The sequence below is a fragment of the Abramis brama genome, assembly GCF_963993115.1.
Source record: "Abramis brama genome assembly, chromosome: 18".
Lineage (NCBI taxonomy): Eukaryota > Metazoa > Chordata > Actinopteri > Cypriniformes > Leuciscidae > Abramis > Abramis brama.
This window is the reverse complement of record NC_139980.1, coordinates 34,826,222-34,850,809: the sequence shown is the minus strand read 5'-3', so window position 1 is coordinate 34,850,809 and position 24,588 is coordinate 34,826,222. Positions and strand designations below refer to the sequence as shown.

Genomic DNA, 24,588 nt, shown 5'->3' with positions numbered 1-24,588 from the left:
ATCAGTAAATCAAGCCAGTGACTAAAAGATCAACTTCACATCGTTTCTCTTAGTAGGATGAAAATAATCTTATTTGAACTGTGATTAAATTATATATAGAAAGCGATCAAAGAACACTCCCTTTCCAATCGCTCAAGCTGTCAATCACAGAGCGCGAGTTTATCTGGACACTTGACAAAAAAACTTGTTATTCTAGCTATTTCAAATGCAAACATGTCAGCCAATCACAGCAGTGGGCGTTTACACTGAAGTCTCACAGCCAATCCAGGCAGTGGGTGTTGTTGGAAAGTTTTCTTTCATCGAAGCAGAGACCAGGAGACAGTTGGGATCGCGTTCAACGGAAGTTATTCTTTATTGAGAACTCCGCTGTACGTTGCTGTAGTACTTCCAACATGATCTGAAGTATATAAATTTACATGGTGTCTTATAGGCATTTTAGGAGGAGGGACTTTTGAAGGTGGAGACAAATTCAAACAAAGCATGTAAATGAGTTTAGGTAACACCCTAGACTGAGGGTCTGGCCAATCCTAATTCAATCAGCATAAGGCTCCAAGAGCCATTTGGGTCCGAAAGCCATTTGCAGAACAAAAGGTGAGATTCTCAGTGAATCATTCGTGTGCTAATCCCATCAGTCTGAGTGAAACTGGGGCTCGAAGAGCCATTAAAAACAATAAGGAGAGGACAGGAAATGCAACTTTGCTGAGATCTTAACCTTAAAAGATTCTTTACCATGATGTTATGTACAGAAGCATATTTGAAATATATTCTTAAATTTGTAACCCTTCAGTGTTTACACTGAAGTCTCACAGCAGCCAATCACAGCAGTGGGCGTTTACACTGAAGTCTCACAGCAGCCAATCACAGCAGTGGGCGTTTACAATGAAGTCTCACAGCCAATCACAGCAGTGAGCATTTACACTGAAGTCTCACAGCCAATCACAGCAGTGGGCGTTTACACTGAAGTCTCACAGCCAGTCACAGCAGTGGGCGTTTACACTGAAGTTTCACAGCCAATCACAGCAGTGGGCGTTTACACTGAAGTCTCACAGCCAATCACAGCAGTGGGTGTTTACACTGAAGTCTCACAGCCAATCACAGCAGTGGACGTTTACACTGAAGTCTCACAGCAGCCAATCACAGCAGTGGGCATTTACAATGAAGTCTCACAGCCAATCACAGCAGTGGGCGTTTACACTGAAGTCTCACAGCCAATCACAGCAGTGGGCGTTTACAATGAAGTCTCACAGCCAATCACAGCAGTGGGCGTTTACACTGAAGTCTCACAGCCAATCACAGCAGTGGGCGTTTACACTGAAGTCTCACAGCCAGTCACAGCAGTGGGCGTTTACACTGAAGTCTCACAGCCAATCACAGCAGTGGGCGTTTACACTGAAGTCTCACAGCAGCCAATCACAGCAGTGGGCATTTACAATGAAGTCTCACAGCCAATCACAGCAGTGAGCGTTTACACTGAAGTCTCACAGCCAATCACAGCTGTGGGCGTTTACACTGAAGTCTCACAGCCAGTCACAGCAGTGGGTGTTTACACTGAAGTCTCACAGCCAATCACAGCAGTGGGTGTTTACACTGAAGTCTCACAGCCAATCACAGCAGTGAGCGTTTACACTGAAGTCCCACAGCAGCCAATCACAGCAGTGGGCGTTTACACTGAAGTCTCACAGCCAATCACAGCAGTGGGCGTTTACACTGAAGTCTTACAGCAGCCAATCACAGCAGTGGGCGTTTACACTGAAGTCTCACAGCCAATCACAGGAGTGGGCGTTTACACTGAACTCTCACAGCCAATCACAGCAGTGGGCGTTTACATTGAAGTCTCACACAGACACGCCCCTTAAAACAGAGCATTCAAATCAGAGGCTAAAATCAGGCTTGAAAAAATGACTTTTATTTCTAAATTATGACAATTCTTGATGTAAAACATTATTAAATAATAAATGAATACAGTTCATGACCCCTTTAAATCTCAACTTTGATCACCAACATGACATATTTAAATGTTTTTTCCTTTGAAAAAAATGGCAGCATGCCTTAAATAGCTTGAATACAACTTTACACCCTTGCCTCATTTTGCAAGGTTTTCTACGAATATGCAAATGAGCCCCGCCTCCACTCACTCACAAAAGCTCAGAGATCCACTTGTTGACGATCACACATTGATCAGGGGTGTGTTTCCCGAAAGCATCGTTAGCCAACTATGGTTGCAAGTTCCGTCGTTATCAGTTTAGTTTAACGAGTCTGTTTCCTGAAACCATAACGAACATTCGCAAACAGCATCACAAAGTTGTGTGGTTGGAACGACAGCTCTCGACCTGTGGTTACATGCATAGTTTCTAGTTTGCATGACGTGTGGACTTAATAAATCCTTATCTTGAGCAAAATAAGCAAGATGGCATTCAGTAGGCTACAAACTGTCTTTTATTTAGAACAAATGTCATTTATGTCTTTTAGGTTGTTAAGAGATTTAAAGCACCGTTTTTGAAGACTGCGCATGTGTGAACGTGCTCTACTAAGTAATAATGAGTGAAAAAATAGAAATAAAGCAAAATAACTGAGAAAAATGAGAAATAGTCCTCAGATGCATGTCTGTAATTTATAGCAAAACATCGATCATTAATTCGATCTCAAACAGATTCATTAAAAGTTATTACTCCACCACGTGCGTAACGTCATAAACCAACATGTTTGAACTACCACTTTGCGACAATATGGTTTTGGGAAACAGTCGTGACTAGCTAGTTGATTTCTTCAACGATGCAGAGTTACGCCGTTGTTCGGGAAATGCACCCCTGATTGGTTACAAGGTAGTTTGTGAAATCAGAAACACCAGCGATTTCAAACCGTGTTTTTGAGACCGTCTTTGGTTCACTGCATGTTTCTCTTTGGTATTCATTTCTGTCTGGAGTTGGATGTTTCATGACTGTTCTCAGTTTGACTTCTGCACTACTAAACCTTTTTCTTTTGTGCATTGAGATTCTTGACTTGAACTAAACAAGCCAAGTTTTAGTCGTTAACTTGGGCCCCTGTTCATGTTTCACATATCACATTAAGGTTTTAGCTTCTGTCTGTTTGAGGCTTTACATACGACTTGCATACGATATGGCTGGACTAGCATAACTGCATATCTTGATGCCCAAACCCCTCTGAGGTCACTCGTTGGGTTTTTGGAATGCTTTTACAGTCACGCAAGTATAGAATCATATCTTGGGATAAAGGATGAGTGCAGGTTGATACTGATTTTATTCTTCTTTTTTTCAGGCTAGTCCTAGTAATGTAGACTACTTAAGCGTTAATCCCTTAACTGTTGTATCCCAACTAGGTAGCTGTCCAAGACCTTGTTTACACCTGGTACTAAGAAGCATTTTTGTAAATCGGATCACAGGTGGACTGTGGTAAATGAAGGTGTAAAAAGGGGCATTTTTTTTTACCTTGTTCATTTTTGGCCACTTCCAGAGGTAGTCCAACACATTCGACAAGATTGCTTTCATAGAGTAGATGCTCATGTGGTTGAATGTGTTCGAACAGCCACAAAACAGTGTACTCTACCGCTGACCTAGTACGTAAACATTTAAAAAGTGCACTAGCAGGTGTGATTTAAAGGGATACTTCAGCATTAAGCTTTGTATCAGTAGAAAACCTGTAGTATTTTCAAATGAATGTGCTTCCCTCCCTCATATCCCCCTGAGATGAGAGATTTTTGGCCAGAGGCTAGAAACTACAGCCAGTGCTAGGAGCTAGTTCCGCATGTTTTCAACCCGCCCATAGGGGGTGGGATCTCACTCACAGAATGTACAAATAGTGTCAGCCATCTTTTTTTGGAAGCTAAGCTATCAGGCTCTTGTTCTGTGGAGAAAGCTGAGTAGTAGGGGTTACCATCCTCTTTTTTTCCGGCCGTCGAGATCGTCCAAAATGTCCGGGATTTGGCTTTTGCTTTCTACAGTTGCCATTCATTGTTTACATGCACACCTTTTGTTTCAGTCTAACTGAATTCATTCTGATTGGTGAATCTGAATGTAGTGTTTACATGAACGCTAAACAAGTGATCGGTTGATGTGTGTTTTACCATTGCTAAGAAAATTCCCGCTCCTCCGTGAGAGATAGCCTACGAGACCTCATCAGTAATCACGCCACCGGCCTCGTGCCGTTCTCCCGCGCCCCTCAGCCTCGTCCTGCTCGCCACAGTAAACATAATGAATGGCGACTGTATGTAATGGCTGACAAAAGCCGAATCCCGGACATTTTGGGCGATCTCGAAATCCCGGGCAGACTCGTCACGGAGACTCACGATAAAACAGCGTCTTTTAAGTTTTGAGTCAACTAGTAGCCTAGCCTAGTTGTTTAACTGCGCTCTCTTACCAGTAGGCGTGGCTTGGGAGTGGCCTCGTAGGGCAGCGAACCAAGTGCATTCTGGGAGTTGTTGTCTTTCATCCACATGAGCCAAAAATACATTTTCTGGCTTTTCTCAGTCTAGAAGGCTCCAAATTCAAAAATAATTTCACATTTCTACTACATAAATGAGCCATTTTAAATACACATTCATCGTTCCAGAGGTGAAGTATCCCTTTAAACTTTCTTAAAATATACAGGCTTGTTGCCATAAGAAAAATGTGTTTCAAAGGGGAAAAAAAAAAACAATCCAGAATAGCTAAAACATCTAATATAACAAAGGCTGGATTCAGAATGGCAGAAATAGTACTAGCATACTATTCTGAATTCAGCTCAATGTGGTTTTATGTATGTTCAAAAGGGAAAAATTGACTTTTAAGAAACAATAGAATCACCTAGTTGCATAAACTCCCACTCGTGCAAGTCTGGAGAATCATGACTGTTAATGAAGAGGGAGGGATTATCATTAATTATCCAAAGTCTGTAGAGTACAAAAAGACCAAAGGGCAGCACCTCAGCAGTGTGACTAGCTGTTGAACAATGGCAGGAAGTTGGTGTGCTGTTCAGTCTCTGGCACTTTGTGTTTGGTTCTGTGCGTTTAGTCATGCTGTTCCGAAGTGGAATGATCTGCCCCAGACTCCTCAAGCTCTGATGTTCCAGCAAACTGACCAGCGGTTTCAAAAGCCAGTTCAAAAGCAATCTGGTCAATGGTTTCCTCAGCAGGTTCAAAAGCCATTTCAACAGCAAGCTAGTCAACAGTTTCCTCAGCAGGGTCAACAGCAAGCTAGTCAACAGTTTCCTCAGCAGGGTCAACAGCAAGCTAGTCAACAGTTTCCTCAGCAGGGTCAACAGCAAGCTAGTCAACAGTTTCCTCAGCAGGGTCAACGGCAAGCTAGTCAATGGTTTTCTCAGCAGGTTCAAAAGCCAGTTCAACAGCAAGCTAGTCAACAGTTTCCTCAGCAGGGTCAACAGCAAGCTGGTCAACAGTTTCCTCCGCAGGGTCAACAGCAAGCTAGTCAATGGTTTTCTCAGCAGGTTCAACAGCAAGCTGGTCAACAGTTTCCTCAGCAGGGTCAACAGCAAGCTGGTCAACAGTTTCCTCAGCAGTTTCTGCCTAAGCAGCCAGTGGCACAGGCAGAGCCCCTTGACAAATGTACTGTAGCTGATTATGAGCAGATTCAATGTGGACCACCTGGTATCAGTGGTGCTGAGTGTGCTGCTATCAACTGCTGCTTTAATGGACAGCAGTGTTACTATGGGAAGGCAGGTAAGAGTGGAGTCAACGTAGAGGCATTCATGTTAAACTGATCCTAAGCAATGACCTGCTCTTGTAACATGTTCCAGTGACTGTCCAGTGTATAAGAGATGGTCAGTTTGTGGTAGTGGTGGCTAGAGATGTTACGCTGCCTCGATTGAGCTTGGATTCAGTCCGTCTCCTGGGTGGAAGTGGTGATCCAGCTTGCAGTCCTGTGGGATCCACACCTTTCTTTGCTATATACCAGTTCCCTGTCACTGCATGTGGCACAAGCATGATGGTGAGTAGCTGCTTGTGGTTTTGTTCTGCATGGCTTAGAATGGATTGGATGCCAACAATGTTATTATTTGCAGGAGGACAGTGGATATGTGGTGTATGAAAACAGAATGATCTCCTCATATGAAGTGGGTATCGGACCACTTGGTTCCATTACAAGGGACAGCCATTTTGAGTAAGTGATGTATGCTTTATCATAAATGTGAATCATTGACCAATGCTACAAGCTGACTGTTTGTCGTCCAGGCTTCTCTTCCAGTGTAGGTACTCTGGTACCTCTGTGGAAGCTCTGGTTGTGGAGGTCAACACCGTTCCTCCACCTCCACCAGTAGCTGCTCCTGGACCCCTCAGGGTGGAGCTTAGACTGGCAAATGGTCAATGTGTCACCAAAGGCTGTGCAGAAGGTAAGTGTTGGTCCCAAGTATGCCTAAAGCCTTTCTAAAACTCCAGTTTCTAGTTAAACACTGCATTCTTCCTCAGGGGACGAGGCGTACACGTCCTACTACAGTGACACTGATTATCCAGTTACAAAAGTCCTGCGGGAGCCTGTGTTTGTTGAGGTGCACATTTTGGAGAGGACCGACCCCAACATTGTCCTGATGCTGGGACGTTGCTGGGCGACATCAACCCCCAGTCCACTCAGTCTACCCCAATGGGATCTTCTGGTTGATGGGTGAGTAAGGCCAGTCTTTATCCATCTAGTGTGCTGTAAGGCATTTCTGACTGCCTCTTTGCCTTTCAGATGCCCTTATCAGGATGATCGTTACCTGACCACATTGGTTCCAGTGGCTGGATCATCTGGTCTTCAGTTCCCGACCCACTACAAGCGCTTTGTTGTGAAGATGTTCACATTTGTAGATCCAGCATCACTGGCTCCTCTGCAGGAAACCGTATGCTCTGCAGCCTTACCTCAACCCTTAATATTAGTGCTTTTTACAGTGAATTCTATGGCTTAACCCTTTCCCCCTCTGTTAGATCTTCATCCACTGTAGTACAGCAGTGTGCCATCCCTCCTCTGGCTCCTGTGAGCAAAGTTGCACTAGAAAAAGTGAGTGCTTGCTGTAAGTTGACTTCAGGAACTGAGAATTGATTTAAATGCCCCTCATGCTTCTACCACTTTTTACAGGAAGAGATGCGCATGTCAAGACCATCTCTAGTGGGCAAACTGTGGTGTCTAGTGGACAAGTTAACCTGGTCAAGTGAATTTAAGTGTTTTAATAAACTTCATGAAATTCAACATGTTTCTCTTTGGTATTCATTTCTGTTATTCATTTCTCTCTGGAGTTGTACGTTTCATGACTGTTCTCAGTTTGACTTCTGCACTGCTAAACCATTTTCTTTGTGCATTGAGATTCTTGACTTGAACTAAACAAGCCAAGTTTCTGCCTAAGCCATTTAACTTTGCCAAGTTCTAGTCGTTAACTTGGGCCCCTGTTCATGTTTTGCATATCAAATTAAGGTTTTAGCTTCTGTCTGTTTGAGGCTTTACATACGACTTTATGGCTGGACTAGCATAACTGCATATCTTGATGCCCAAACCCCTTTGAGGTCACTCGTTGGGTTTTTGGAATGCTTCTTAAAGGTTTACGTACTAGGTCAGCAGTAAGTACACCGTTTTGTGGCTGTTCGAACATTCAACCACATGAGCATCTACTCTATGAAAGCAATCTGGTCGAATGTGTTGGACTACCTCTGGAAGGGGCCACAAATAAACAAGCTAAAAAAAAAAATCCCCTTTTTACACCTTCATTTACCACAGTCCACCTGTGATCCAATTTACAAAAATGCTTTTTAGTACCAGGTGTAAACAAGGTCTTGGACAGCTACCTAGTTGGGATACAACAGTTAAGGGCCTAGTTGGCCTTTGCTTTCTACAGTTGCCATTCATTGTTTACATGCACACCTTTTGTTTCAGTCTAACTGAATTCATTCCAATTGGTGAATCTGAATGTAGTGTTTACATGAACGCTAAACAAGTGATCGGTTGATGTGTGTTTTACCATTGCTAAGAAAATTCCCGCTCCTCCGTGAGAGATAGCCTACGAGACCTCATCAGTAATCACGCCACCGGCCTCGTGCCGTTCTCCCGCGCCCCTCAGCCTCGTCCTGCTCGCCACAGTAAACATAATGAATGGCGACTGTATGTAATGGCTGACAAAAGCCGAATCCCGGACATTTTGGGCGATCTCGAAATCCCGGGCAGACTCGTCACGGAGACTCACGATAAAACAGCGTCTTTTAAGTTTTGAGTCAATATAGTAGCCTAGCCTAGTTGTTTAACTGCGCTCTTACCAGTAGGCGTGGCTTGGGAGTGGCCTCGTAGGGCAGCGAAGCAAGTGCATTCTGGGAGTTGTTGTCTTTCATCCACATGAGCCAAAAATACATTTTCTGGCTTTTCTCAGTCTAGAAGGCTCCAAATTCAAAAATAATTTCACATTTCTACTACATAAATGAGCCATTTTAAATACACATTCATCGTTCCAGAGGTGAAGTATCCCTTTAAACTTTCTTAAAATATACAGGCTTGTTGCCATAAGAAAAATGTGTTTCAAAGGGGAAAAAAACAAAACAATCCAGAATAGCTAAAACATCTAATATAACAAAGGCTGGATTCAGAATGGCAGAAATAGTACTAGCATACTATTCTGAATTCAGCTCAATGTGGTTTTATGTATGTTCAAAAGGGAAAAAATGACTTTTACGAAACAATAGAATCACCTAGTTGCATAAACTCCCACTCGTGCAAGTCTGGAGAATCATGACTGTTAATGAAGAGGGAGGGATTATCATTAATTATCCAAAGTCTGTAGAGTACAAAAAGACCAAAGGGCAGCACCTCAGCAGTGTGACTAGCTGTTGAACAATGGCAGGAAGTTGGTGTGCTGTTCAGTCTCTGGCACTTTGTGTTTGGTTCTGTGCGTTCAGTCATGCTGTTCCGAAGTGGAGTGATCTGCCCCAGACTCCTCAAGCTCTGATGTTCCAGCAAACTGACCAGCGGTTTCAAAAGCCAGTTCAAACGCAATCTGGTCAATGGTTTCCTCAGCAGGTTCAAAAGCCATTTCAACAGCAAGCTAGTCAACAGTTTCCTCAGCAGGTTCAACAGCCAGTTCAACAGCAAGCTAGTCAACAGTTTCCTCAGCAGGGTCAACAGCAAGCTAGTCAACAGTTTTCTCAGCAGGGTCAACAGCAAGCTAGTCAACAGTTTCCTCAGCAGGGTCAACAGCAAGCTAGTCAATGGTTTCCTCAGCAGGTTCAAAAGCCATTTCAACAGCAAGCTAGTCAACAGTTTCCTCAGCAGGTTCAACAGCCAGTTCAACAGCAAGCTAGTCAACAGTTTCCTCAGCAGGGTCAACAGCAAGCTAGTCAACAGTTTTCTCAGCAGGGTCAACAGCAAGCTAGTCAACAGTTTCCTCAGCAGGGTCAACAGCAAGCTAGTCAATGGTTTTCTCAGCAGGTTCAAAAGCCAGTTCAACAGCAAGCTAGTCAACAGTTTCCTCAGCAGGGTCAACAGCAAGCTGGTCAACAGTTTCCTCAGCAGGGTCAACAGCAAGCTGGTCAACAGTTTCCTCAGCAGGGTCAACAGCAAGCTAGTCAACAGTTTCTTCAGCAGGGTCAACAGCAAGCTAGTCAACAGTTTCCTCAGCAGTTTCTGCCTAAGCAGCCAGTGGCACAGGCAGAGCCCCTTGACAAATGTACTGTAGCTGATTATGAGCAGATTCAATGTGGACCACCTGGTATCAGTGGTGCTGAGTGTGCTGCTATCAACTGCTGCTTTAACGGACAGCAGTGTTACTATGGGAAGGCAGGTAAGAGTGTAGTCAACGTAGAGGCATTCATGTTAAACTGATCCTCAGCAATAACCTGCTCTTGTAACATGTTCCAGTGACTGTCCAGTGTATAAGAGATGGTCAGTTTGTGGTAGTGGTGGCTAGAGATGTTACGCTGCCTCGATTGAGCCTGGATTCAGTCCGTCTCCTGGGTGGAAGTGGTGATCCAGCTTGCAGTCCTGTGGGATCCACACCTTTCTTTGCTATATACCAGTTCCCTGTCACTGCATGTGGCACAAGCATGATGGTGAGTAGCTGCTTGTGGTTTTGTTCTGCATGGCTTAGAATGGATTGGATGCCAACAATGTTACTATTTGCAGGAGGACAGTGGATATGTGGTGTATGAAAACAGAATGATCTCCTCATATGAAGTGGGTATCGGACCACTTGGTTCCATTACAAGGGACAGCCATTTTGAGCAAGTGATGTATGCTTTATCATAAATGTGAATCATTGACCAATGCTACAAGCTGACTGTTTGTCGTCCAGGCTTCTCTTCCAGTGTAGGTACTCTGGTACCTCTGTGGAAGCTCTGGTTGTGGAGGTCAACACCGTTCCTCCACCTCCACCAGTAGCTGCTCCTGGACCCCTCAGGGTGGAGCTTAGACTGGCAAATGGTCAATGTGTCACCAAAGGCTGTGCAGAAGGTAAGTGTTGGTCCCAAGTATGCCTAAAGCCTTTCTAAAACTCCAGTTTCTAGTTAAACACTGCATTCTTCCTCAGGGGACGAGGCGTACACGTCCTACTACAGTGACACTGATTATCCAGTTACAAAAGTCCTGCGGGAGCCTGTGTTTGTTGAGGTGCACATTTTGGAGAGGACCGACCCCAACATTGTCCTGATGCTGGGACGTTGCTGGGCGACATCAACCCCCAGTCCACTCAGTCTACCCCAATGGGATCTTCTGGTTGATGGGTGAGTAAGACCAGTCTTTATCCATCTAGTGTGCTGTAAGGCATTTCTGACTGCCTCTTTGCCTTTCAGATGCCCTTATCAGGATGATCGTTACCTGACCACATTGGTTCCAGTGGCTGGATCATCTGGTTTTCAGTTCCCGACCCACTACAAGCGCTTTGTTGTGAAGATGTTCACATTTGTAGATCCAGCATCACTGGCTCCTCTGCAGGAAACCGTATGCTCTGCAGCCTTACCTCAACCCTTAATATTAGTGCTTTTTACAGTGAATTCTATGGCTTAACCCTTTCCCCCTCTGTTAGATCTTCATCCACTGTAGTACAGCGGTGTGCCATCCCTCCTCTGGCTCCTGTGAGCAAAGTTGCACTAGGAAAAGTGAGTGCTTGCTGTAAGTTGACTTCAGGAACTGAGAATTGATTTAAATGCCCCTCATGCTTCTACCACTTTTTACAGGAAGAGATGCGCATGTCAAGACCATCTCTAGTGGGCAAACTGTGGTGTCTAGTGGACAAGTTAACCTGGTCAAGTGAATTTAAGTGTTTTAATAAACTTCATGAAATTCAACATGTTTCTCTGTGGTATTCATTTCTGTTATTCATTTCTCTCTGGAGTTGTACGTTTCATGACTGTTCTCAGTTTGACTTCTGCACTACTAAACCATTTTCTTTGTGCATTGAGATTCTTGACTTGAACTAAACAAGCCAAGTTTCTGCCTAAGCCATTTAACTTTGCCAAGTTCTAGTCGTTAACTTGGGTCCCTGTTCATGTTTTGCATATCAAATTAAGGTTTTAGCTTCTGTCTGTTTGAGGCTTTACATACGACTTTATGGCTGGACTAGCATAACTGCATATCTTGATGCCCAAACCCCTTTGAGGTCACTCGTTGGGTTTTTTGGAATGCTTATTTAGTCATGCAAGTATAGAATCATATCTTGTGATAAAGGATGAGTGCAGGTTGATACTGATTTTCTTTTTTTTTTCAGGCTAGTCCCAGTAATTTGGACTACTTGAGCATTAATCCCTTAACTGTTGTATCCCAACTAGGTAGCTGTCCAAGACCTTGTTTACACCTGGTACTAAAAAGCATTTTTGTAAATTGGATCACAGGTGGACTGTGGTAAATGAAGGTGTAAAAAGGGGATTTTTTTTTTTTTAGCTTGTTTATTTGTGGCCCCTTCCAGAGGTAGTCCAACACATTCGACCAGATTGCTTTCATAGAGTAGATGCTCATGTGGTTGAATGTTTGAACAGCCACAAAACGGTGTACTTACTGCTGACCTAGTACGTAAACCTTTAAGAAGTGCGCTAGCAGGTGTGATTTAAAGGGATACTTCAGCATTAAGCTTTGTATCAGTAGAAAACCTGTAGTATTTTCAAATGAATGTGCTTCCCTCCCTCATATCCCCCTGAGATGAGAGATTTTTGGCCAGAGGCTAGAAACTACAGCCAGTGCTAGGAGCTAGTTCCGCATGTTTTCAACCCACCCATAGGGGGTGGGATCTCACTCACAGAATGTACAAATAGTGTCAGCCATCTTTTTTTGGAAGCTAAGCTATCAGGCTCTTGTTCTGTGGAGAAAGCTGAGTAGTAGGGGTTACCATCCTCTTTTTTTCCGGCCGTCGAGATCGTCCAAAATGTCCGGGATTTGGCTTTTGCTTTCTACAGTTGCCATTCATTGTTTACATGCACACCTTTTGTTTCAGTCTAACTGAATTCATTCCGATTGGTGAATCTGAATGTAGTGTTTACATGAACGCTAAACAAGTGATCGGTTGATGTGTGTTTTACCATTGCTAAGAAAATTCCCGCTCCTCCGTTGAGAGATAGCCTACGAGACCTCATCAGTAATCACGCCACCGGCCTCGTGCCGTTCTCCCGCGCCCCTCAGCCTCGTCCTGCTCGCCACAGTAAACATAATGAATGGCGACTGTATGTAATGGGTGACAAAAGCCGAATCCCGGACATTTTGGGCGATCTCGAAATCCCGGGCAGACTCGTCACGGAGACTCACGATAAAACAGCGTCTTTTAAGTTTTGAGTCAACTAGTAGCCTAGCCTAGTTGTTTAACTGCGCTCTTACCAGTAGGCGTGGCTTGGGAGTGGCCTCGTAGGGCAGCGAAGCAAGTGCATTCTGGGAGTTGTTGTCTTTCATCCACATGAGCCAAAAATACATTTTCTGGCTTTTCTCAGTCTAGAAGGCTCCAAATTCAAAAATAATTTCACATTTCTACTACATAAATGACCCATTTTAAATACACATTCATCGTTCCAGAGGTGAAGTATCCCTTTAAACTTTCTTAAAATATACAGGCTTGTTGCCATAAGAAAAATGTGTTTCAAAGGGGAAAAAAACAAAACAATCCAGAATAGCTAAAACATCTAATATAACAAAGGCTGGATTCAGAATGGCAGAAATAGTACTAGCATACTATTCTGAATTCAGCTCAATGTGGTTTTATGTATGTTCAAAAGGGAAAAATTGACTTTTAAGAAACAATAGAATCACCTAGTTGCATAAACTCCCACTCGTGCAAGTCTGGAGAATCATGACTGTTAATGAAGAGGGAGGGATTATCATTAATTATCCAAAGTCTGTAGAGTACAAAAAGACCAAAGGGCAGCACCTCAGCAGTGTGACTAGCTGTTGAACAATGGCAGGAAGTTGGTGTGCTGTTCAGTCTCTGGCACTTTGTGTTTGGTTCTGTGCGTTCAGTCATGCTGTTCCGAAGTGGAGTGATTTGCCCCAGACTCCTCAAGCTCTGATGTTCCAGCAAACTGACCAGCGGTTTCAAAAGCCAGTTCAAAAGCAATCTGGTCAATGGTTTCCTCAGCAGGTTCAAAAGCCATTTCAACAGCAAGCTAGTCAACAGTTTCCTCAGCAGGTTCAACAGCCAGTTCAACAGCAAGCTAGTCAACGGTTTCCTCAGCAGGGTCAACAGCAAGCTAGTCAACAGTTTTCTCAGCAGGGTCAACAGCAAGCTGGTCAACAGCAAGCTAGTCAATGGTTTTCTCAGCAGGTTCAAAAGCCAGTTCAACAGCAAGCTAGTCAACAGTTTCCTCAGCAGGGTCAACAGCAAGCTAGTCAACAGTTTTCTCAGCAGGGTCAACAGCAAGCTAGTCAACAGTTTCCTCAGCAGGGTCAACAGCAAGCTAGTCAATGGTTTTCTCAGCAGGTTCAAAAGCCAGTTCAACAGCAAGCTAGTCAACAGTTTCCTCAGCAGGGTCAACAGCAAGCTAGTCAACAGTTTCCTCAGCAGGGTCAACAGCAAGCTAGTCAATGGTTTTCTCAGCAGGTTCAAAAGCCAGTTCAACAGCAAGCTAGTCAACAGTTTCCTCAGCAGGGTCAACAGCAAGCTGGTCAACAGTTTCCTCAGCAGGGTCAACAGTTTCCTCAGCAGTTTCTGCCTAAGCAGCCAGTGGCACAGGCAGAGCCCCTTGACAAATGTACTGTAGCTGATTATGAGCAGATTCAATGTGGACCACCTGGTATCAGTGGTGCTGAGTGTGCTGCTATCAACTGCTGCTTTAACGGACAGCAGTGTTACTATGGGAAGGCAGGTAAGAGTGTAGTCAACGTAGAGGCATTCATGTTAAACTGATCCTCAGCAATGACCTGCTCTTGTAACATGTTCCAGTGACTGTCCAGTGTATAAGAGATGGTCAGTTTGTGGTAGTGGTGGCTAGAGATGTTACGCTGCCTCGATTGAGCCTGGATTCAGTCCGTCTCCTGGGTGGAAGTGGTGATCCAGCTTGCAGTCCTGTGGGATCCACACCTTTCTTTGCTATATACCAGTTCCCTGTCACTGCATGTGGCACAAGCATGATGGTGAGTAGCTGCTTGTGGTCTTGTTCTGCATGGCTTAGAATGGATTGGATGCCAACAATGTTACTATTTGCAGGAGGACAGTGGATATGTGGTGTATGAAAACAGAATGATCTCCTCATATGAAGTGGGTATCGGACCACTTGGTTCCATTACAAGGGACAGCCATTTTGAGTAAGTGATGTATGCTTTATCATAAATGTGAATCATTGACCAATGCTACAAGCTGACTGTTTGTTGTCCAGGCTTCTCTTCCAGTGTAGGTACTCTGGTACCTCTGTGGAAGCTCTGGTTGTGGAGGTCAACACCGTTCCTCCACCTCCACCAGTAGCTGCTCCTGGACCCCTCAGGGTGGAGCTTAGACTGGCAAATGGTCAATGTGTCACCAAAGGCTGTGCAGAAGGTAAGTGTTGGTCCCAAGTATGCCTAAAGCCTTTCTAAAACTCCAGTTTCTAGTTAAACACTGCATTCTTCCTCAGGGGACGAGGCGTACACGTCCTACTACAGTGACACTGATTATCCAGTTACAAAAGTCCTGCGGGAGCCTGTGTTTGTTGAGGTGCACATTTTGGAGAGGACCGACCCCAACATTGTCCTGATGCTGGGACGTTGCTGGGCGACATCAACCCCCAGTCCACTCAGTCTACCCCAATGGGATCTTCTGGTTGATGGGTGAGTAAGGCCAGTCTTTATCCATCTAGTGTGCTGTAAGGCATTTCTGACTGCCTCTTTGCCTTTCAGATGCCCTTATCAGGATGATCGTTACCTGACCACATTGGTTCCAGTGGCTGGATCATCTGGTCTTCAGTTCCCGACCCACTACAAGCGCTTTGTTGTGAAGATGTTCACATTTGTAGATCCAGCATCACTGGCTCCTCTGCAGGAAACCGTATGCTCTGCAGCCTTACCTCAGCCCTTAATATTAGTGCTTTTTACGGTGAATTCTATGGCTTAACCCTTTCCCCCTCTGTTAGATCTTCATCCACTGTAGTACAGCGGTGTGCCATCCCTCCTCTGGCTCCTGTGAGCAAAGTTGCACTAGGAAAAGTGAGTGCTTGCTGTAAGTTGACTTCAGGAACTGAGAATTGATTTAAATGCTCCTCATGCTTCTACCACTTTTTACAGGAAGAGATGCGCATGTCAAGACCATCTCTAGTGGGCAAACTGTGGTGTCTAGTGGACAAGTTAACCTGGTCAAGTGAATTTAAGTGTTTTAATAAACTTCATGAAATTCAACATGTTTCTCTTTGGTATTCATTTCTGTTATTCATTTCTGTCTGGAGTTGTACGTTTCATGACTGTTCTCAGTTTGACTTCTGCACTGCTAAACCATTTTCTTTGTGCATTGAGATTCTTGACTTGAACTAAACAAGCCAAGTTTCTGCCTAAGCCATTTAACTTTCCCAAGTTCTAGTCGTTAACTTGGGCCCCTGTTCATGTTTTGCATATCAAATTAAGGTTTTAGCTTCTGTCTGTTTGAGGCTTTACATACGACTTTATGGCTGGACTAGCATAACTGCATATCTTGATGCCCAAACCCCTTTGAGGTCACTCGTTGGGTTTTTGGAATGCTTATTTAGTCATGCAAGTATAGAATCATATCTTGTGATAAAGGATGAGTGCAGGTTGATGCTGATTTTTTTTCTTTTTCAGGCTAGTCCCAGTAATTTGGACTACTTGAGCATTAATCCCTTAACTGTTGTATCCCAACTAGGTAGCTGTCCAAGACCTTGTTTACACCTGGTACTAAAAAGCATTTTTGTAAATTGGATCACAGGTGGACTGTGGTAAATGAAGGTGTAAAAAGGCGATTTTTTTTTTTTTTTTTTTTTTTTTTTTTTTTTTTTTTTTTTTTTTTAGCTTGTTTATTTGTGGCCCCTTCCAGAGGTAGTCCAACACATTCGACCAGATTGCTTTCATAGAGTAGATGCTCATGTGGTTGGATGTTCGAACAGCCACAAAACGGTGTACTCTACCGCTGACCTAGTACGTAAACATTTAAGTGCGCTAGCAGGTGTGATTTAAAGGGATACTTCAGCATTAAGCTTTGTATCAGTAGAAAACCTGTAGTATTTTTGAATTACTGTGCTTCCCTCCCTCATATCCCCCTGAGATGAGAGATTTATGTATTTTTTGTCTGGAAAAAATCCTGACGCAAAAAACGTCATTTTGCGTCATCGGAGGACTTTTTGGCCGGAGGCTAGAAACTACAGCCAGTGCTAGGAGCTAGTTCCGCATGTTTTCAACCCACCCATAGGGGGTGGGATCTCACTCACAGAATGTACAAATAGTGTCAGCCATCTTTTTTTGGAAGCTAAGCTATCAGGCTCTTGTTCTGTGAAGAAAGCTGAGTAGTAGGGGTTACCATCCTCTTTTTTTTTTTCGGCCGTCGAGATCGTCCAAAATGTCTGGGATTTGGCTTTTGCTTTCTACAGTTGCCATTCATTGTTTACATGCACACCTTTTGTTTCAGTCTAACTGAATTAATTCCGATTGGTGAATCTGAATGTAGTATTTACATGAACGCTAAATAAGTGATCGGTTGATGTGCGTTTTAGCATTGCTAAGAAAATTCCCGCTCCTCCATGAGAGAGAGCCTACGAGACTGGTGTCGCTCATCAGTAATCACACCACCGGCCTCGTGCCGTTCTCCCGCGCCCCTCAGCCTCGTCCTGCTTGCCACAGTAAACATAATGAATGGCGACTGTATGTGTAAGATTAATAAGGGAATTAGGATCAATATAACTCAAAGGGGGTTGAATTACAGTGAATACCGAATTAATATGCAAATTATTCAGAATTAATATTTAACACTTTATCAACTATTCGTCCACCGATAAATTGAGATTAGGGTATTTCATCAATTCTGGACAGAATATTATCCCGTGGCCTACGATAATAATATCATAAAATCATGATAACTGATTATGAGCAAGGTAACAGAATCTACAGTTTAAGGCAGTAACTTGTAAGCACACGTACAGCACAAGACGCTTGTATGTAAAATCAACCAAGACTTTATTGAACTACTCTAATACACACAAACTAAACTAACGAAAACACACAAACATTCATTCAAACAGTGACAGAGAAAAGTGATGTTATTAACGGAGGGTGAATGGAGTCCCAAATGTCTAGCGTTAGACACTATTTCTTGACCGCAACCTGAGAGAATCAATCTACTAGCACTTTAATCTTAGTTCGTTTTCTTAATAAGAGTTGCACCAGTTCAGCCAGAATTAGGAGATATTGTGTACTTGCGTTTGGATGTTCCTGGGCGCATGCGTTCCCTTCTGTAACGAAGTTGCTGGAGAGGGAATCACTGGCGCTGATTGGCTGGCAGTCGGTCGATGATGCGTTCTGAGGGACAGCACTCGATGGTGAGTGGTTGGTTGGCTTTGCCGGGTGGCGCTTAGTTCGCAGGATTTCCTGGATTGCGGGTTGCTATGCAACGGAGTTTCCTCTGAGTCTGGAGCGACTCTGAGAGGGTTTTCTTTGACGAAGTTCAACGAAGGATCTTATGGAAAAGTTGATGAGTTTTGAGTGAGCTCTTGGTGGTTTGAAGAGTATGTAAGCATACACGCTGGACGATGGAAAGGTCAGCACAAACATAGGCAAGAGCAGAAGTCACTGAAAAAGCAAGGCAAAAAGCAACGCATAGCTGCTTGTCATTGGGTTATAAGCGTGTCCATCTCACCCGTCCTTCCTAGTGCGACAGCCAATCAGATATTGTCTTGGGCGGGACCTACGCCCCGTTCTCCGGTTCTTGCATGTAATTAGCGTAATGTCCACGTGATCGCGTTTGCCCAAACTCCTGAGAGTTTAGTTAAACGCTTTAATAAGCAAACTTAATAGCTTAAATATGGTGCATCCTACACACATCTACTTTATATCAAAATTCTAGAAATCATTTACCCATCAAGTAGGTACCAAAATACATACTTCCCATAGTTGAGGTGGAAGTAAATAAGGATTTAGCTGTGATAAGTGTTTAACACACAAAATTAACTTGAGTAATATAAAGCATACATAATACAGAGAATACACATGTATGAGGCAACTTCTGGTGATTAGTTCCTATAACTAAGGTAGAAAACCCTACAAATAGGCTGTAATGAAAGTTAAACACACAGAATGAACTCCACAGGTTATATAAAACATACATGATACTTAAGATATATGTGAGGTAAATACTGGTGATCAATTCAGCTTATTGGAAGCAATTTTGAGACCGTTGTTTGTATTAAACCACAAGTGGGTTAATTTCAGTCTATTGGTTTTGGAGACAAAAGTCTCTGGAATTTACAGCTGCAGAAAGGAGGTGTCCCCCTGGTTTAAGGTTTGTGGTGATTCTGGGCCATAGGAATGCCTTAGCATCCTTCGTTTTCTGATAAGGCTGTGGATTTATGCATTGGGGTCACCACAGGGTTTCTTGGCCATTTGGTCTTAAGTTTGGGGAACAAAGAGAAATCTTTTCCTGCTGTCCTGGCATCGCTGGTATGAGATTAGACAGGCACAAAAATGGAAAGGGGGGTGACATCTCCTTTAGCCATCTTGGCACCATGACTTTGTTTTATGACTTACTAATGGTTCAATGGGGAATCGTTCCAAACTGTGGAATGCGGTGTTGGGTTCATATGAAATGGACTGTTCAAGGATAATCCTACATATGTAATGGCTGACAAAAGCCGAATCCCGGACATTTTGGGCGATCTCGAAATCCCGGGCAGACTCGTCACAGATTCACGATAAAACGCCGTCTTTTAAGTTTTGAGTCAACTAGTAGCCTAGCCTAGTTGTTTAACTGCGCTCTCTTACCGGTAGGCGTGGCTTGGGAGTGGCCTCGTAGGGCAGCGAAGCTAGTGCATTCTGGGAGTTGTTGTCTTTCATCCACATGAGCCAAAAATACATTTTCTGGCTTTTCTCAGTCTAGAAGGCTCCAAATTCAAAAATAATTTCACATTTCTACTACATAAATGACCCGTTTTAAATACACATTCATCATTCCATAGGTGAAGTATCCCTTTAAACTTTCTTAAAATATACAGGCTTATTGCCATAAGAAAACTATGATGTGTTTCAAAGGGGGAAAAAGAATGGCAGAAATAGTACTAGCATATTATTCTGAATTCAGCTCAATGTGGTTTTATGTATGTTCAAAAGGGAAAAATTGACTTTTAAGAAACAATAGAATCACCTAGTTGCATAAACTCCCACTCGTGCAAGTCTGGAGAATCATGACTGTTAATGAAGAGTGAGGGATTATCATTAATTAGCCAAAGTCTGTAGAGTACAAAAAGACTAAAGGGCAGCACCTCAGCAGTGTGACTAGCTGTTGAACAATGGCAGGAAGTTGGTGTGCTGTTCAGTCTCTGGTACTTTGTGTTTGGTTCTGTGCGTTCAGTCATGCTGTTCCGAAGTGGAGTGATCTGCCCCAGAATCCTCAAGCTCTGATGTTCCAGCAAACTGACCAGCGGTTTCAAAAGCCAGTTCAACAGCAAGCTAGTCAATGGTTTCCTCAGCAGGTTCAACAGCAAGCTAGTCAACCATTTTCTCAGCAGGTTCAAAAGCCATTTCAACAACAAGCTAGTCAACAGTTTCCTCAGCAGTTTCTGCCTAAGCAGCCAGTGGCACAGGCAGAGCCCCTTGACAAATGTACTGTAGCTGATTATGAGCAGATTCAATGTGGACCACCTGGTATCAGTGGTGCTGAGTGTGCTGCTATCAACTGCTGCTTTAACGGAGAAGCAGTGTTACTATGGGAAGGCAGGTAAGAGTGTAGAGTCAATGTAGAGGCATTCATGTTAAACTGATCCTCAGCAATGACCTGCTCTTGTAACATGTTCCAGTGACTGTCCAGTGTATAAGAGATGGTCAGTTTGTGGTAGTGGTGGCTAGAGATGTTACGCTGCCTCGATTGAGCCTGGATTCAGTCCGTCTCCTGGGTGGAAGTGATCCAGCTTGCAGTCCTGTGGGATCCACACCTTTCTTTGCTATATACCAGTTCCCTGTCACTGCATGTGGCACAAGCATGATGGTGAGTAGCTGCTAGTGGTTTTGTTCTGCATGGCTTAGAATGGATTGGATGCTAACAATGATACTATTTGCTGGAGGACAGTGGATATGTGGTGTATGAAGTGGGTATTGGACCACTTGGTTCCATTACAAGGGACAGCCATTTTGAGTAAGTGATGTATGCTTTATCATAAATGTGGATCATTGACAAATGCTACAAGCTTATCGTTTGTAGCTTTCCAGGCTTCTCTTCCAGTGTAGGTACTCTGGTACCTCTGTGGAAGCTCTGGTTGTGGAGGTCAACACCGTTCCTCCACCTCCACCAGTAGCTGCTCCTGGACCCCTCAGGGTGGAGCTTAGACTGGCAAATGGTCAATGTGTCACCAAAGGCTGTGCAGAAGGTAAGTGTTGGTCCCAAGTATGCCTAAAGCCTTTCTAAAGCTCCAGTTTCTAGTTAAACACTGCATTCTTCCTCAGGGGATGAGGCGTACACCTACTACAGTGATGCTGATTATCCAGTTACTAAAGTCCTGCGGGAGCCTGTGTATGTTGAGGTGCACATTTTGGAGAGGACCGACCCCAACATTGTCCTGATGCTGGGACATTGCTGGGTGACATCAACCCCCAGTCCACTCAGTCTACCCCAATGGGATCTTCTGGTTGATGGGTGAGTAAGGCCATCTTTATCCATCTAGTGTGCTGTAAGGCATTTCTGACTGCCTCTTTGCCTTTCAGATGCCCTTACCAGGATGATCGTTACCTGACCACATTGGTTCCAGTGGCTGGATCATCTGGTCTTCAGTTCCTGACCCACTACAAGCGCTTTGTTGTGAAGATGTTCACATTTGTAGATCCAGCATCACTGGCTCCTCTGCAGGAAACCGTATGCTCTGCAGCCTTACCTCAACCCATGATATTAGTGCTTTTTACAGTGAATTTTATGGCTTAACCCTTTCCTCCTCTGTTAGATCTTCATCCACTGTAGTACAGCGGTGTGCCATCCCTCCTCTGGCTCCTGTGAGCAAAGTTGCACTAGGAAAAGTGAGTGCTTGCTGTAAGTTGACTTCAGGAACTGAGAATTTATTTAAATGCCCCTCATGCTTCTACCACTTTACAGGAAGAGATGCGCACATCAAGACCATCTCTAGTGGGCAAACTGTGGTGTCTAGTGGACAAGTTAACCTGGTCAAGTGAATTTAAGTGTTTTAATAAATTTCATGAACTCAACATGTTTCTTTGGTATTCATTTCTGTCTGAGTTGTATGTTTCATGACTGTTCTCAGTTTGACTTTTGCACTACTAAACCTTTTTCTTTTGTGCATTGAGATTCTTGACTTGAACTAAACAAGCCAAGTTTCTGCCTAAGCCACTAACTCTACTATTTGCCAAGTTCTAGTTTTTAACTTGGGGCCCCTGTTCATGTTTCACATATCAAATTAAGGTTTTGGCTTCTGTCTGTTTGAGGCTTTACATACGACTTTATGGCTGGACTAGCATAACTGCATATCTTGATGCCCAAACCCCTCTGAGGTCACTCATTGGCTTTTTGGAATGTTTTTTTTTTTTTTAGTCACGCAAGTATAGAATCATATCTTGGGATAAAGGATGAGTGCAGGTTGAATAGTGAATTCTACAGCTAAACCCTTTCCCCCTCTGTTAGATCTTCATCCACTGTAGTACAGAGGCGTGTCATCCCTCTTCTGGCTCCTGTGAGCAAAGTTGCACTAGGAAAAGTGAGTGCTTGCTGTAAACCGACTTCAGGAACTACAAGAATTTGGTATTTGAATACTCCTCGTTTCTACAACTTCTACAGGAAGGGACACGCAGGTCAAGACCATCTCTAGTGGGCAAACTGTGGTGTCTAGTGGAGAAGTTAAACTGGGCTCATGAATTTCGATAGAATAAATTGCATGAAACCCAACACTGTCTCGTTGGTATTTATTTTTCAACTGGAGTTGGATCTTTCGTGACTGTTCTCAGTTTTATTTATTGGGCCACACTACTAAACTGAAGTACTAAATTTTCTTTAGCAAGGTTGTTCATTCTGACTGGGGTGCTTGACTTGAACTAAACAAGCCAATTTTCTGCCCAAGCCATTTAACTTAACTACTTGTCAAGCTCCAGTTGTTAACCTGGGCCCCATGCTTCTGTATAGCTCAATATTTTGTTGCAGGGTGCAGACTTTTCTCGCAATTCTGTTTTTTCAAACCATTTAATTCTGCCAAGGAATAAAATATATAAAGGTAATTGTGACTTCATTTCACAATTCTTTTTTTGCAATTGCCAGTTTCTTGCAATTCTGAGTTTAAATCTCACAATTATGATTTACAGAGTCCTAATCAACTTATCTGGCAAATAAATCCTGCATATGAGTTGACTTGCTCTTGGTCAAATGAAAGTGCAATAATTCTGATGAACTGTAAAAATTTCAAATGAGAATAATCATGATTATCAGTTAAACCATTATTGCGAGCCCTACTCCCTTTTATGTGAAGGGCTTTTAAATCCTTTATGCATTGATAATCCAGTTTCACTTATGTGATGCTAATGAGCTCAGTTGGCCCATGAGGAGCTGGAATGGAGAGCTTGAGCTGGCTGTCGGTCACAGAGGGCTTCGCTCTAACACCGCTCTCATGATAGATGTTCGTGTGCATCTCCAGACCACAGTGAACATAGTCGGGGAAGTGAGTCCCAATCTCAGTCACAAACTCAATGCCAGCAGACAGGGTCAAAGCAAATTCACTCTGTGGTGTAGTCATTAATCCATGTTAGTATACTACCAGTAAAAAGTTTGGATTAAGATTGTTTTAGCATTTATTTGATAAAAAAAAATTTAAAAAAAATTGTAAAATATTATTACAATGTAAAACAGCTGTTTTCTATGTGAATATATAGTAAACTTTAATTAGGGGCCAATTTGGCACACTTGTAGGGATGGTAAAGAATAGTAATTGGACCAATTTTGGAGTCTCTAGGACCAACTCTATAGCGCCACCACCAGTTCAAAATTCTGTTATGAAATTGTTATAACTATTGAACCTTTTGTTCTAGAATCAGGTGTAAATGAAGTACACCTGATTTCTCGAATTATGCAGATCACATTCAAAATCTTACATTAAGACTCTGCCGATAACTTTGTTAAAAAATTATGTCAGAAACTTAACGAGGTTGACTCAAAATTGGTTCAGAGGCTTTATCTTGGCTAAACTTTGATCAATTGAAACAAAAATTGGTTCTGAGGGACCATTCCAAATTTGGGAACAGTGCCACCTACAGGTCATGAGATCTGAAAAATGGCTATTTTTGCTCATAACTTTTGAACAGTTTGTCAGAAAATCATAATCTTTGGTTTCTATTGATTCCTTGTGACGTGACAGGATTGGATAAACCATGTGTCCACCATTTTGAATTTTGACATAAATTGCAATATCCTTTACAATTTTACATATCTTCAATAAATTTGGTAGGGATCATCAAGGGTATGTCCTGAAGGTACCCGAGAAGTTTGAACACAGTGCCACCTTGTGTTCCAGAGATATACTTTTTTTGCAAAAACACTTATAACTTTTATTATACACCGATGATATCTCATTTGTCATTTTCCAACAATGTGACTGTCCGTCATAATGAAGCAAATGAAAAACTGTTGACAATTTTTTCTCAATTTTGTAAAAAATTGGCTCAGATGATCTTTGGACCAAGGTGCACAGACCAGAACGGAGTTTTGATATTCACCACCGTTCCTGAGATATTTGTCTTCAAAGTTGACCTTGCTAATTGGTTAGCATGCTAACCAGATACCATTCTTTCTAATCTGGCTCTTCAGCTATCAGGGTTTTTATACATTTTTTTTATACATTTATACTGATACATTTTATAAGATCTATCAGGAAGGTCCTGTTTAGGTTTTTTTGGAGCTCACAACACGAAAAAATGAGACGAGAGATACTGTATAAGCCATTAGATAAAGGAGGGCTAGCAGTGCCAGAATTGGGAACTAAACTGGAGTCTATGTTTTTGATGCCCATTCTAAAAACCTGTTTGTCTGAGAATCCGGGAATTTTATGGCATT

General features: G+C 43.0%; 5 protein-coding genes across 7 annotated transcripts in view; 4 read left to right on the top strand and 1 right to left on the bottom strand.

The window, feature by feature from the left end:
- Positions 1–24,588, bottom strand: part of LOC311068298 (apolipoprotein B-100-like) — a 44,120-nt gene that overhangs the window by 508 nt on the left and 19,024 nt on the right. The gene's annotated exons all lie outside the window — the stretch shown is intronic.
- LOC311068776 (zona pellucida sperm-binding protein 4-like) lies at positions 3,280–7,226 on the top strand. Its single transcript, XM_084091403.1, has 8 exons — positions 3,280–5,671; positions 5,749–5,939; positions 6,013–6,110; positions 6,182–6,339; positions 6,416–6,608; positions 6,678–6,825; positions 6,911–6,983; positions 7,062–7,226. Exons 1-8 carry the CDS (start codon positions 4,945–4,947, stop codon positions 7,136–7,138), a joined length of 1,665 nt encoding a protein of 554 aa, XP_083947529.1. The 5' UTR covers positions 3,280–4,944; the 3' UTR covers positions 7,139–7,226.
- LOC311068767 (zona pellucida sperm-binding protein 4-like) lies at positions 7,823–11,240 on the top strand. Its single transcript, XM_084091395.1, has 9 exons — positions 7,823–9,029; positions 9,078–9,741; positions 9,819–10,009; positions 10,083–10,180; positions 10,252–10,409; positions 10,486–10,678; positions 10,748–10,895; positions 10,981–11,053; positions 11,132–11,240. Exons 1-9 carry the CDS (start codon positions 8,799–8,801, stop codon positions 11,206–11,208), a joined length of 1,833 nt encoding a protein of 610 aa, XP_083947521.1. The 5' UTR covers positions 7,823–8,798; the 3' UTR covers positions 11,209–11,240.
- On the top strand, positions 11,839–15,736 carry LOC311068296 (zona pellucida sperm-binding protein 4-like). Its single transcript, XM_084090648.1, has 8 exons — positions 11,839–14,236; positions 14,314–14,504; positions 14,578–14,675; positions 14,747–14,904; positions 14,981–15,173; positions 15,243–15,390; positions 15,476–15,548; positions 15,627–15,736. Exons 1-8 carry the CDS (start codon positions 13,330–13,332, stop codon positions 15,701–15,703), a joined length of 1,845 nt encoding a protein of 614 aa, XP_083946774.1. The 5' UTR covers positions 11,839–13,329; the 3' UTR covers positions 15,704–15,736.
- Positions 19,823–21,816, top strand: LOC311068299 (zona pellucida sperm-binding protein 4-like). The gene is made up of 7 exons (XM_084090656.1): positions 19,823–20,271; positions 20,351–20,538; positions 20,752–20,917; positions 20,994–21,183; positions 21,252–21,399; positions 21,485–21,557; positions 21,634–21,816. Exons 1-7 carry the CDS (start codon positions 20,172–20,174, stop codon positions 21,708–21,710), a joined length of 942 nt encoding a protein of 313 aa, XP_083946782.1. The 5' UTR covers positions 19,823–20,171; the 3' UTR covers positions 21,711–21,816.